The following is a 13,801-nucleotide window of genomic DNA, read 5'->3' on the forward strand; positions in this document are numbered from 1 at the left end:
TCCCAGGAAAGCCAGGGGCCACCCTGACCTCACCACATCAGACTGTGGTTTCCCAACACCCCTCCTGGCCACTAGGGAGTCTGGAGGGCGGCTAAGAATGTGGTCAGAGGACAGAAGGGCCCCCATGGGATGGCCGTTGGACCTTGCCCTACCTCTGTCTCCTCCATCCTGACCAGTGGAGAAACCACAGCAAGATCAGCTCCTGTGGGTCCAGAGAGGTGGGCATAGGAGGGGCTGACCCATCTGACTTCTTCCCCTGTATGATCCTGCTCCCCGCTGTTTCCAAGAAATCCGTTTATACTAATGTGTGAACTTCCACTCCAGAAAGCTACATCTGAAGGGGCAATACTTAATCCAGGTGGGCTGGGCACTAATGGTGGAACTACAGACAGGATGGCAAGCTGGTCAGGGGGCATCACTCCTTTCAAATCTTGAACCCTGGCTTGTGCCATGCAGTCACATACCTCTGAGGCCCCCAGCACCCTGCAACTGAGACTCACCCCAGCCAGAGTAGAGGCCATGGGCCTTTGGACAACACGAAGCACCTTTATTCTGGACAGCAAACCCCAAACGGCAAAGCAAGTGGGTCTGGCAGGCCCAGCTGGTGCAGCCCAGCATCTCTGAGGACCCTTCAGTCCAGGATGTACAAGCTGGGGGTTAAGGAGGTGCTCACTTTTCAAAGCCCCAAATAGAAACCAATGGGCAAAATGTGTTTCTTTGAGGAATTTTGATCGGCTTCTTGGGGTGTGGCAATAGGTGAACCCAGGTGAACCCAGCTCCGCCTAGTTGGACCTGAATTAGGTTCGTGTCTCCATATGTGCAAGGGAAAGATTGGGGAGGGTCTGATATCAGTGAAGCTGGTCTACATTCTGAATGAGGCCCCTAACCAACCAACTCCGTGCCTGGGCCAAGGTTAAGGCATCGGCTGTTAGTGTTTCCGCATGGCCACTAGAGGGCAGAAGGGATCTCAGGGTGTGGGCCACGGCCCTGAGGCCCTGTGCGGTCAGAAGTCCAGCTCTGGCATCAGGGTGTGCTTGGGGCGGCTGGGGGGCTCCGGCTCTTCCTCGGGAATGTCCTCCGGGAAGCCCGTCCCGTTCCGGTGGTGGGCCTCCCAGGCTCTCTGCTGGGCTGGCCAGTCCAGGTGCGCCCAGCGGGGGTCAGGGCCCCCCACGATTTCGTCCACCAGGGCTTCCAGGTCCGGAGGGGGTTCGGACCGCTCCAAGAGAATGGGCGCGAAGGGCCCCACGAGCCAGGGCAGCGGCATGGCCTGCATCACCAGCTCCAGCAGCTCGTCCACACAGGCATGGGCCCGGGCCATGCTGCCCCGGCCTTCGGCCAGCGCGGCTGCCGGCACATCCCTGAAACAGCGCGCATTGGCGAAGGTGGCCTGCAGGGCGTCCACGCTGCGCCGCACCTCGGCCACCTTTTCCTGGGCGCTGGCAGGGAGGCCCCGCACGCTTGTCTCCAGTGCATCCACCGAGCTCTGTAGTTCCTGCATCAGGCTGCGGGACAGCATGAGGGTCTCCATCTCCGCCTGCGGGGAGGGACAGGGAGGAGCGAGGCCTCAAAGTCCCGGATGGACACATGCCAGGATTGCCGCCCTGCCTTATTTTCCCATAGACACATAATGGGACTGTTGCCCTGCCTTAGTTTCCCCCATGGACACAGAACAAGACCGAGCCCTCCCTCAGTTTCCCTAAAGGACCCACAGTAAGACTTGCCCTGTCTCAGTTTCCCCAATGGATACCCAATAGGACTGCATCACCCTGCCTCAATTTCCCCATGGACACTTCAACCAGCTGACTTCAGCAGTTGGTTAGAGACAGCTCCAGCCTGGCCCCAGCAACCCTGGGTGGATCCAGAACCACTCCCTTCCACCACCCGCCCTCTCCCTGTCATCCTACCTGGCTGCTGCGGCGGCCATTCTCCAGCGGGTATAGACTCCACAGTTCGTGTACCTTCCCGGGCTGGGCTGGGGTGATGGGGGTTGCCCCACACTGCACGAGGTCAATCTGTGGGGATGGGAGCAGTGGTAGTCAGAACTGGAGGATTTGGGGTGTCAGGGGAGCCAGGACCAACTCTGGCCTAGGTTTGGCCTCAATAAATATTTAGGGAACACCACCTGTGTGTACTATTTCTCACCTTCTGATCCAGCCTGCCCATTGTCTCCTCTGCCCTCCGCCAAACCCTGCGACCTGTAGTTCCCCTGAAGCTCTGTCAGGCCTTTACTGGTGCTGTTCCTCTTGCCCCCACCCCACCTCCCGGCCTGGTTCATTGCAGTTCAAGTCTCAATGTAGACATCACCGCCTCCAGGAAGGCTTCCATCTTCCCCTCCTGGCTGGGTGGATCCCGTCTCTGGGTTCTACAGCACCTGCTGTGTTCCCCATCATGACCCTGATCCCCCACTGGACTGTGAGTGTCCTGACGGCGCCACTGTGCCTTCCAGTACCCAGGACAGGATAGGTATTAGATGATGAATACAAATACAGTGCAACCCATCCAAACAATGGAATGCTACTGAGTCGTAAAAAGGAAGGAAATTCTGACACACACTACATGGATGAAACTTGAGGACATTATGCTCAGCGATAAAGGGACTCAGGTGCTCACAGGCGACCTCTGGTGGCTGCGGCGGGTAGGACAGACTGGGATGGGAGTCTGGGGGACCAGGTGAGCAATCATGGGGGCTGGACCCAGGTGGAGAAAGAGGAGGGAGGAGATGTGGGTGGATTCAGGATAGACTGAGGGCAGAGCAGACAGTATGGCAGGTGTATCAGATGTGGGAGGGAGGAGAAGACGGATCTGCTGCAGTTGAGATGGAGAGAGGGAATGTAAGATAAGCAGGTTGGGGCGTCTGAACTTATCAAGCCCAGTAAGCATGAGCTGTCATGTTCCTTTGACACAAGGAAGAATGGATAATGGGAGAAGAAGATGGATGTGAGCTGGAACCTGAAGGATGGAAAGGATTGGGATTGGTGACAGGAGAGCGAGGAAAGAGGTACCTTCTCCCTCTCCTGATCTGCCTTAACTGCCTATAAATTCCAGCTCCCACTTCCCTTCCTTCACCAAACCCTTCCTTGCTCCCCAGGCAGAGACTTGGCACCCCCTGAACTCCCCCAGCCCCAGGTCCCCCTTCTTCCCCAGCCCTGAACACACATGGCTGGAAGTAGCTGAGACCAATTCTACCTCCCCCTTGAGACTAGCAGGGGACCAGGTACTCATCTGGCGTATAATCCATGCCTACTGGCCAGCATCATAGGGCAGGGGCAGGCAGAGGGCTCTCACCAGCTCCAGTGTCTCCTGCAGCTGAGCCAGTGTGTCCTGTGCATGGTGTTTCTTCTGCCTCAGTTTCCCCAGAGAATGCTCATATGCCAGGTGACGGAGCCGTGCTGACAGAGAGCCCAGGCGCACAAAGTAGCCCTGATGTTTCCTCTGCTCCTCCACGGAGCCCACTTCTGGGCCCTCAGCCTCGGCCGCCAGTGTCGCTAGAGCATGGGATGCGGGAGGGGGGTCAGTGTGGATACCACCTCCATGTCTGCTCACCCTCCTTCTGAGTGGACGAGGCCATGGGCTCCCAAATACGTAGTTTCCCTTTACCAATATCGACTCATTCAATCTTTCCTAAACCCTATGATTTAGGTACTATTATTAGCCATTTCACAGATGGGGAAAACTGAGACAGAGAGGTGACGTCTCACAGGTGCAAGAGGCAGACTTGGGATTCGAACCCAGGCACTCTGACTCTAGACTATTCTTAACCACTCTACTAAACTGCCTCTTAAAGAATATATGGCAGGTGCCGGGCACCACCTTTCTGCCAAGGAGGGAACACGTCAACATGTTGTTCTAGTGCCATAAAGCAGGGGTTGAGAAGTCAGATTGTCTTCAGGGCCAGCAGACAGATTAGAATGTTGCAAAAGGTAGGGTTTAAGGGAACTGTATAAAGGGGCAGGTGCTATTCAACCCAGGTGTCTAGTTTTTTAAGGCAAGACAGAAATTGAGATTTATAGGGGCAAAATCTGATTGTTAAATGCATGTGATGAATTAAAACATTTAAAAGGCATTGTACAAGCCAGATAATACAATTTGGAGGGACACCAGTTTGAGACCACAGCCCTCAAGTTTATAAGTCACTTACACTCTTGGGGTCTGGGAGGTCTGGTTTCTAGTAGGATGTAAGTTGGGGGTGCTATGGAAGCAGAGTGGGAGGTCAGGGCTGGGCCCCAGCTCCATGTTTCCTGCTGATCTGCTTTGTGGCCTTGAGCAGGTCCCAAACCTCTTTGATCTGTAACCTCCAGGGATGGGGACTGGACAGGAGGATTCAAGTGTGGGGGGGAGGGGAGGGCACCAGCCTCACCGAGCTCCTCCTCGGTCATGGGCAGGAAATGGTCCACCAGCTCCTCTGACTTGCCCAGCACAACGTCCACAGCGTGGCTCATGGAACGCTTCAGCTCCACGCTCCAGCGCCGGCCCTGCCGTGCCAGGCCCACCACGCCTGTCATACCGCTGGCCACGGCCCCCTTGGCTGAGGTCACCACCTGGTGGGAGAGGCCCCGATCCAGGCGCTGTTGGTCTCCAACTCCCTTCTGAGGCCCCTCCATTCCCTGGGGCTGGGAGTCAAGGACCTTCACAGCTCCAGGCCTCAATATCCCTCTATAACCTGGGGGACATTAAAATTCTTCACAGGATGGTTAAAGGGGTCACCAGAACTTACTGGCACATATTAAATGCTCCATAATGTGGGTGCCAATTATTTTAATGTGCTGGTGTTTTTTAGTTGACCAAAGCCTGATTCAGTCCCCGAGGCTAGCTGGCATTGGCATTGGCATGGAAGCCGGGTTTGGGGGAAAGCAGCCCTCCTCCCTCCCACCTCCACCCCCGTGCAGCTCTCCACGTCCAATGGTGCCAGTACCATCTCCGAAGGCTGCTGGAGAAAGGGCAGCTTCTCTTCCAACTTGTCCAGGCCTCTGCAGGCCAGGTCATTCACTGTGGCCACTGCAGAGAGAGGGAGAATATTAGGGGAACAACTGGGGAGACAGGGACACAGAGAGGGCTGGAGAGGCAGGGAGTGCTGCAGGGAGAGGCAGGGAGAGCTGCAGGGAGAGGCAGGGAGAGCTGCAGGGAGAGGCAGGGAGTGCTGCAGGGAGAGGCAGGGAGTGCTGCAGGGAGAGGCAGGGAGAGCTGCAGGGAGAGACAGGGAATGCTGCAGGGAGAGGCAGGGAGAGCTGCAGGGAGAGGCAGGGAGTGCTGCAGGGAGAGGCAGGGAGAGCTGCAGGAGAGGCAGGGAGAGCTGCAGGAGAGGCAGGGAGAGCTGCAGGAGAGGCAGGGAGAGCTGCAGGGAGAGGCAGGGAGAGCTGCAGGGAGAGGCAGGGAGTGCTGCAGGGAGAGCTGCAGGGAGAGGCAGGGAGTGCTGCAGGGAGAGGCAGGCAGAGCTGCAGGGAGAGGCAGGGAGAGCTGCAGGGAGAGGCAGGGAGAGCTGCAGGGAGAGGCAGGGAGAGCTGCAGGGAGAAAAAGAGAGATGGGGAGAAACGGAGATAGGGAGAGATCAAGGAAGGCCTCTATGGCAGGGGGAACCTGGTTGGACCCTGGGGAGGGGCTGGGGACCCTGAGGGTTTGAGTGGGCCAGTAGGCTGGGCCCCGCCTCCTCTGCCCTCTCTGCCTCTGCCTGGCAATTGGCTTCTGCCAGCACCAAGGTGACTCTACACCCATGCCCGGCTCAGCCCCAGCAAGCGGGCTCAAGGTCATACAAGCTGGCTGAGAAGGAGGCGGGGAAGCCCTGGGCTGGGACCCTCAGGTGACCCCCTTCCTCAGTCAGATGTGAGGCCAAGAATCTCTGCCTCCCCTCCCCAATCAGGTTGGACCCTGAGCTGGTCTAGGAAGATGGGGTCTTCAGTATAACTGGAAGCAGGGACGGAAGGGCAGACAGGGCAGGAAGGGTGGACAGGCAAAGGGGACCCAAGGCACAACATGCCAGCCAACAAGGGAGGACATGGAGACAGATGGAAGAGGGACAGAAGAAGGGACAACTGAACTGCTAAAGGCAGATGGCCAGGCGATCAGACATAGTAAGCCAACAGGTCGAGGGAGGCGGGACAGGCAGAGCGGCATTGGGAGATGGCACAGGCAGCAGGACTGTGAGGATGACACAGATGGTTGGGGTGCGGAGAGGCAAGGTGGGCAGGCTAAGGGCACACAAGACAGGTAAGACTGAGGAGGGACACCCAGCTCAGGGCCCACCCCAGAGAATGCCATGCCGCTGGCACACGAGAGGGGGACGGTGGGGCGACCACAGGACCCTCGGGCCAGGGGACTCACACTGAGGCTGCAGGTGGCTGAGCAGTGGCTGGGCATGGTCCAGGGCGCTGGTGGTTATGCTGCATACGCAGTGCTCGGCCAGGCGGCAGGCGGAGCCCAGCAGCGGGTGCCGGTCCTTGGCTGCGCTGTAGGCATCGGAGACGGCGGTACACGTGGTCCTGACCAGGGGCAGGGCCACCACGCGCTGTACCACGTTCTGTGAGGAGGGCTGGTGTCAGAGGGACCCCCAGGGGCCAGAATGCGTATTGAGCATCTGGCTGTGTGCAGGCGGTGGAAACCCATATGAAGGTGCTCACAGGCTCACACACAGTGTGACAAGTTCTGAAAGAATCTGACAGCTAAGGGCACAGCCTCTGCGGCGACACTGCCTGCATTCAGTTCTGGTTCAGCCACCTCCAAGCTGTGTGAGCTTGGGCAAGTGAGTGAACTGCCTGGTGCCTCGGTCTGCCCATCTGTAAAATGGGTTTCTAGGGCTGTGATAGGGATTCTGGGAGCCAATGTTTGTGAAGTGGAAAAGTGACTGATGCATAGTAGATGCTGTGATTGCTGCTATTATCATTGTTGTTAAGAATGCCATCATGATGGACACAAAAACAGAGAGATATGGGTGGAGACTCAGAGGTGGGAGAGAGAGAGTTGGATGGATAGAGGCCAGGAAGGCTGGATGTGCTTGGAGAGACGCTCCCCTCCTCGGGCATCACTGTGCCCCTCTGGTAAGTGGGTAGGAAGTACAGAGATGCCAATCCCCTCCATGGTCCAAAAGGCCCTCAGAGTGAGGGGCTCACAGCAAAGATAGAGGTGGGAGGGGGTGTACCTGGCCTGTAGCTGTCCCAGGAGGGACTGTCTCCCACCCTTCCCCAGGCCCTGCTCCATAGGAGGCACAGCCCCTCACCTGCTGGTCCTGCTCCCACAAGCTGGGTCTGGGGGCCTGAGCTGCTTCATCTTCTGACATGCCTTCTGCGGACAGGGTCACCCTGGGGGGCAGGACAGAGTGAGGCAGGCACTTGCATGTCAGCCCTCCCAGGCCTTGGGTTCTATCTGGCTGGGTTCTGCGACTCTGGCAAGTCTTGTTCCTTCTTGGGGCCTCATCCTAAAAATTGGGTAATGATAATACCCACCTCAGTGTCATGAGGGACACGGACAGTGTATGCACAGGGCTCTGCACACAGTAGGTGCACACTGGAGAGCCTCTGGCAAGGTGGGGGCACTGTAGTGATTCAAAGCATGGGCTCGGGAGAAAGACCTGGTTTTGAATCGTGCCGTTACCTGCTGTGTGACTTTGGGCAAGTGCCTTCACCTCTCTGGGCTGTTTCCTCTTCTGAAAGTAGGGGAGATCCCTGCTGCCCCTGCCCCTGACAGAACCGCACAAGCAGCCCCCTGCAGGTATGCAGATGGTAATTGCGGAATCCCAATAAACACACAGTCCTTTTGACAGTTAGGGAAACTGAGGCATACAGCGGATCCGTGCTGGGTCCAAGGTCACTCAGCTTAAGCCAACTCAGAGCCGGCAGTTCGACCTCAGACTCCCCGCCTGCAGTTCACTCGCTGTCCCCACCACCCGCCTTCAGAGCCGTAGTCCCTGTCCAACTGGGTCCTGAGCTTCAGCCAACTGGGCCAAGGGTCTCAGCCACCTGCTATGGCCCGTCACTCCTCTCTCCTCCCCACGCCGCTGGACCCTCGCCCGCCCACCCGATCCGGAGACCCCGGGCCTACGGGGTGCTCCTGAACTTCGCCCGCGTGACACTCACCTGGGAGCGCGCAACCTCAGCCTCCAGGTGCCGCCACGGACCCCAGATTCTGGCTCCAGTCTTCGCTTACTGTGGGCCCCGCCTGCCTTATAGCGGTTCGGGAGGCGGAGCCTCCGGGGACCTACCAATGGGGAGAGGCGGTGCGGGGGCGTGCCCCGGGGGCGGGGCTCGGGCGTGCCCCGGGGGCGGGGCTCCAGGCCCTTCTCGCACTTCCCTGGTGCTCCCAGAACGCTCAGCGGTTGCCATAGCAACTTGTGGACGCTGGATGCCCAAGGTTGAGATTTTTGTTGGCCAAGTCTGGCCACTTGTCACCCTCGCTGCTGTTGCGGTGGAGGCAGTGGAGGGCGATCACAGCCCCACCTCCTTGCTCAGTGACCTTGAGCAAGTCCGCAAGATCTTTCTATTTTTTTAACCTGCAACTTCAGTAAACTAGGAACCATGCGGCCCATTCCCTTGGATTCCCCATTTTACAGAAGAGCAAACTGAGGCTCAGAATGCCTGGGTCCCACAGCGATTGAGGGATTTGATTCAAACCCAGCTCTGCCAGGCTCCAGACTCCTGGCTTCCATTAAAATGCCTGTAATGACCACCAACCTGGGCATTACACTTCTTCCAGGGGCCTGAAAAAAACTGAGCATGACTCAAACACCCTGGGGTCCCCCAATCTGATCCTGTCCCCTACCATGCCCAGCATTGTGTCAGCAGGTGGCCTCAGGTTCTGTGTTGTGAGAACACAGCCTTCCAGGCCTCTCTCCATTTGTTCAAGCCCATTCAGCCTGCCCACGCTTACCCTGGGTGGCTGCCCCCTGGGGTATCACGGGCCAGCATGACAAATTGTTTGGAGACCTGAAGCAATCAGGTTTAATTTAAACCTTCCCCAGGACACAAGCTCTGGCAGGAACCCACCAGTAAAATGACACCCTGGGCAATAGTCAGGGTTTTATTTCCAGTAAAGCCTCAGGATGGCGTGGGGGAGGGGCAGCCACAGGCCTTTGGATCCCTATTGGGTCCATTTGGGGTTTCACATCCAGCACCCCACGACCCAGGTCACGCCTCTCCTTTCGTCCTTCATCCTAGAGACTTAGGAAGTCGACTTAGGAGATGCAGGAACACAAAGAATTCCAATTTGTTCAATTCCGTTTGCCAATTATTTATTAAACCCCTTGGGCCTGCCCTCTAACTGAGTGATGAGTAAGAGGCAACTCAGCCACAGGCCTTGCACTCAGACAGCCCCCCAAACTGTTCTGTCCAAACTGGGGGAGACAGAACCAGAGAGAGACAGCCGCTGTGTGGCCAGGGCCTGGCCAGAGGGTGGGTGAGAGAGCTGAGGGAGCAGGAAGTCTGAGACTTGGGAAATGGGGAAGGCATTCCTGGAAAAGGGTACAGCTTAAGCAAAGGCAAGGAGGCCGGAGAACCTACCGGTGTTTCGGGAAGCTTGGGCAAAGCGGGTCTGGCAACTAGGGAAAGCCTTCCTTATCCTTAAAAGGGGGGATTCATTGCCTAGTGGGGTACAGTGTTCTTCGGAGCAGTCACCCCTGTCTCCACCCCAACCTTAGGCTTCAAATGGGACGTGGCCACAGCCAGGAGTGTCTGTCCCTTCATGGCTTTAGGCTCAGCGCAGCGTGTGTCATTCGGGGAGAACATCTTGTCTTTATTGGCCACAAGCCACTGATAGAGGTCGTCCAGGTTCTGATTGCAGGTCCAGGGGTTACCAGAGATGTCGAAGCCGTCCTTCATGTTCTGGGCTGCCCCAGGCTGCCCCAGGTATGCCCAGAGTCCTTTGGGCACGCCTGTCAGTAAATTGTTGGAGAGATCCAGCATGTCCAGCTGCTTCAGACCTCGGAAGGCGCCGGCTGCCACCGTGGCCAGCTGGTTGTCTTGCAGGAAAAGGTAGTGCAGGTTTGGCTGGGGTGCCAGTAGGCCCTCTTCGAGTGCCTGCAACCTGTTGCCCTCCAGGTGTAGCCGTTCCAACTTCAGAGGACCCCTCAGAAGATCAGGGGGCAAAGTCTCCAACTGGTTATTGCCAAGGTCAAGAATGCGCAGGTCGGTGAAGTTGGCCAGCAGCCCCGGGGGCAGCGTCCGGAGGCAGTTCCCAGACAGGTCTAGGTGCACCAAGGCTTTCAGGCCGTGCAGCCATGAGGCCTCCAGGACTTCCAGCTGGTTTTCCTTCAGCACCAAGGTATGGAGGGCAGCCGAGGCCTGGAAGAGGCCCGAAGACAGATGAGTCAGAGCGTTGCGAGTTAGATCGAGCACTTTTAGCTGAGGCACAGGCAACAGAAACTTCACCGAGAGCTTCTCCAGGCGGTTGCTAGAAAGGTGCAGTTCCTGGAGGTTAGAGATGCCCTGGAGGGTGTTGGGCGGCAGCTGGGTGAGGTTCAAGAACTCTGCGGAAAGGTAGGTGGTGTCGGCCGGGAGGGATGAGGGGAGTTTGGCGGGTGGGTAGCAGTTGACAGAGCTGCCATTGTCTGACTGGAACACTTGACAGGCGTCAGGGTTTTGGATGACTCCCTGGGCTGAGGGGGCCACAATTAGTAGCAGCAGGAACAAGATTCTAGAAAGATGGGTGTCCAGGCCCCCTGGGCTACAGGAAATGACAAAAGGTGCTTAATGAGCCACAGTGAAAATATACGCAGCTCAGTGAAAATATACGCAGAAGCTGCCCACTTCTTCCCATCTCCACTTCACCACCCTGGACCTGCCACTTCATTGCTCCCCTAGACTAGTGCACTCACCTTCCTCTCCATGTTTTGAAGGCTGAGCCAGTGAACCCATCCTGCAAACCCCCCAGCTCCAATGTCCCCTTTCCATGAAGCTTTCTCTGACTATCCAAAGCAGAACTCTGTTTTCCCTTCTGGCCTCCTCCTCTTTCTGTCCAGCTCTGACCAAACCAGGTTAGGTTGTTTTCTGTGTCTAGCTCCATCTTGCTCCAATCATTCAGACGCAACCCAGGGCTCCAAAAGGGGACTCTGAACATGAAAAGTGCCCTAAGCCTGTCTGGGGGAGGTCATATGGTCTTAAGTTGGGGTGGTTTACAGTTGGCACCGTAACCCTTGGAGGGCTGGGTCTTCTGCTCCTTCCCGTCCCTCCAGCAGGCCTCTGCTTGGAGTAAGCCTGTCCTAGTTAGAGCCTGAGTGCTGGTCTGTTCCAACCTGTAGGCCTAAGTCTGGCCCTGACTTCAGTGGGTCAGACAGGATGTTCATTCATTGCCTGTTTTCCAAACCTGCCTAGGAATGGTGGGGTAGAGACCTACCTCTGGTTTTGCTCTGGGCTCCAAAAGGACATGGTGGCCTCTCTCTATCCACCTAGGTTCCTTTGGTCTGGTGAGGTGGCTTATACCTGCCTGGGCTGGAGGCAGGGGCACCAACCACAGGGAAGTCCCCACCTACATCCTGTTCCTCCGGATAGGAGCTGAACCTGAGCCAGGCAGGGGAAAGGGAGAGGTCAGGATTGCAAAATTGTTTCCTGGCAGAGAGGGAGGACAGCAGAGGGGCTTGGCTTGCTGTTTTCCCCTTGCTGAAAACTTCTGCGCAGTTTTCCTTTCCCTGATTCTGCTTTTGGGGAGAGAGCACCCAAGGGTCACTGGGGCTGAGTCTCCCCTCCCCCATCCCAGGAATCAAGGGTCAAGGTTGCAAGGTGCCAGTCCTGGGGGATGAGGACAGCTCTTTGAGCAAGAAGTACTATTTATGACACATTTGAGCAACCAGGAAGTGCAGTGAAGAGGACAAAAAGAACTTGTTTTGAATTCACGACAGATTTGTTGTTGGATATATTTTTATTGAGAAGACTTTTTTTTTTATTGAGATGACTTTTTTCAAAAGCAAGCGATGCCGGAAGTCTCCACAGTCTTTGAACAATGTCCTGGTTCTGAATCTCAGCTGTGCTAAGACTGCTTTGTTTTGTGACCGTGGGCAAGTGGCTTAACTTTTCTTGGCCTCCGTTTCCTCATCTGTGAAATTGAACTCAATCTCCCAGGGCCCCATCTACTCTTTCTTTCTTCATCTGAAGCTGATTTGTTTTGGATCATCCTCATTTCCTAATAAATGCATTCGAAGGCTACCCATTTCCCTTTGAGAATGGCTTTGGCTGCATCTCATGGGTTTGACTATTCAGTGCTTTCATTCTTGTTGGGTTCTAAACATTCAGGTGTGCTGTTATCTTCACCTGTAGCCAGGACTTCTGTCATGCCTGGCCATGGCTTCTTCTCCCTAGACCCATATCTGAAGGGTTTTGTCCCTACTGATCTGTAAGGATGACTGAGTTTTGTCTTAGTGGACACACAGGCTCAGAGACAAACATGCAGGCTGACACTGACAGGCACAGATAAAGAATGACAGATAGACACATGCATGAATACACAAACATAGATATTGACACAGAAACAGGTGAAAATACATAGACAGAACCTAACAGGGACACAGACAGAGCAGGACACACAGGCCAGATGGGCAGATCTGCAGAGACGGACACACAAAACAGACACACACAAAAAGTGGCAAAGGACCTGAATAGATATTTTTCCAAAGAAGACGTACAAATGGCCAACAGGTACGTGAAAAGATGCTCCACATCACACATCAGCAGGGAAATGCAAATCAAAACCATGAGATATCACCTCACCCCTGTTAGAATGGCTATTATCAATAAGTCAAGAAATAACAAGTATGGTGAGGATGTGGAGAAAAGGGAATCCTCCTGAACTGTTGGTGGGATTGCAAATTGGTGCAGCCACTGTGGAAAACAGTATGGAGGTTCCCCCCCAAATTAAAAATAGAGCTGCCATGTGATCCAATAATGCCACTTCTGGGTATTTATCCAAAGTAAATGAGATTACTATCTTGAGATATCTGCATCCCTGTGTTTATTGCAGCATTATTCACACACACACACACACACACACACACACACACACACACACAGAGGAATTATTACTCAGCCAGAAAAAAGAAGCAAATCCTGTGATTTGCAACAACATGGATGAACTTTGAAGGTATTATGTTAAATGAAATAAGTCAGACAAAGAAAGACAAATATCATATGATCTCACTTGTATGTGGAATGTAAAAAAACACAAACTCATACAAACAAACTCATAAAAACCGAGAGTAGAATGGCTGTGGGGGGTGCAGGGGAAATGAGGAGATACTGGTCTAAGAGCACAAACTTGCAGTTATGAGATGAATAACTTCTGGGGACTTAATATACAGCACGACTGTAGTTAACAACTATATTGTATACTTGAAAGTTGCCAAGAGAGGTTTTAAATGTTCCCACAACTCATACAAAAAGGTAACTGTGTGAGGTAATGGGTGTGTTAACCTTACATGGCGATCACTTTGTAATATGTACATATATCAAGTCATCAAACTGTGCACTTGAAACTTACACAACGTTACATCTCAGTTATATCTCAAGGTGAAAAAACAGACACAGGTTCAGGAGGAGCTGTTAGATGCCGTTACAGTGTTTTGTGTTTATTATCAGTTCTTTATTATCTCTTGTTCACTGCTCCATCCCCAGATCCCAGCACACAGTAGGTGCTTAATCAACACGGGCTGGGAGAAGGGTTGTGAACTGTAGTGACACGCTAAAGCGATCTCTTAAAATGAAACCAGATTATGTCCCCTGCTTAAAACCCTCCAATGGCTTCCTACCCCACTTAAAATTCATAAGGCTGGGAGAGTGGAGGGATGGGGAGTTAATATTTAATGAGGACAGAGTTTCAGTTTGGGAAGATGAGA

The 13,801-nt window shown here is 54.8% G+C and overlaps 2 protein-coding genes across 4 annotated transcripts; both read right to left on the bottom strand.

Annotated features, from left to right (window-relative positions):
- Nucleotides 1–511: 511 nt before the first annotated feature.
- PLIN5 (perilipin 5) lies at nucleotides 512–8,190 on the bottom strand. Of its 3 annotated transcripts, XM_019744034.3 has the most exons (9): nucleotides 8,064–8,122; nucleotides 7,582–7,692; nucleotides 7,208–7,405; nucleotides 6,316–6,511; nucleotides 4,913–4,995; nucleotides 4,358–4,538; nucleotides 3,286–3,485; nucleotides 1,905–2,012; nucleotides 512–1,534 (listed from the first exon to the last, which is right to left on the bottom strand). In XM_019744034.3, the coding sequence occupies exons 3-9, from the start codon at nucleotides 7,265–7,267 to the stop codon at nucleotides 1,004–1,006; spliced, it is 1,359 nt and encodes a 452-aa protein (XP_019599593.1). In that variant the 5' UTR covers nucleotides 7,268–7,405; nucleotides 7,582–7,692; nucleotides 8,064–8,122; the 3' UTR covers nucleotides 512–1,003. The 3 variants fall into 3 exon arrangements, with proteins under 3 accessions (XP_019599593.1, XP_019599591.1, XP_019599592.1); XM_019744032.3 differs by lacking the exon at nucleotides 7,582–7,692 and having other exon boundaries at nucleotides 7,208–7,289; nucleotides 8,064–8,190; XM_019744033.3 differs by lacking the exon at nucleotides 7,582–7,692 and having other exon boundaries at nucleotides 8,064–8,163.
- Nucleotides 8,191–9,197: 1,007 nt separating this feature from the next.
- Nucleotides 9,198–11,470, bottom strand: LRG1 (leucine rich alpha-2-glycoprotein 1). The gene is made up of 2 exons (XM_019744043.2): nucleotides 11,314–11,470; nucleotides 9,198–10,644 (listed from the first exon to the last, which is right to left on the bottom strand). The coding sequence occupies exons 1-2, from the start codon at nucleotides 11,343–11,345 to the stop codon at nucleotides 9,564–9,566; spliced, it is 1,113 nt and encodes a 370-aa protein (XP_019599602.2). The 5' UTR covers nucleotides 11,346–11,470; the 3' UTR covers nucleotides 9,198–9,563.
- Nucleotides 11,471–13,801: the final 2,331 nt, after the last annotated feature.

Source organism: Rhinolophus sinicus, chromosome 15 (assembly GCF_057876585.1).
Source record: "Rhinolophus sinicus isolate RSI-liver-muscle chromosome 15, RSI-T2T, whole genome shotgun sequence".
In the NCBI taxonomy this organism is placed as follows: Eukaryota; Metazoa; Chordata; class Mammalia; order Chiroptera; family Rhinolophidae; genus Rhinolophus; species Rhinolophus sinicus.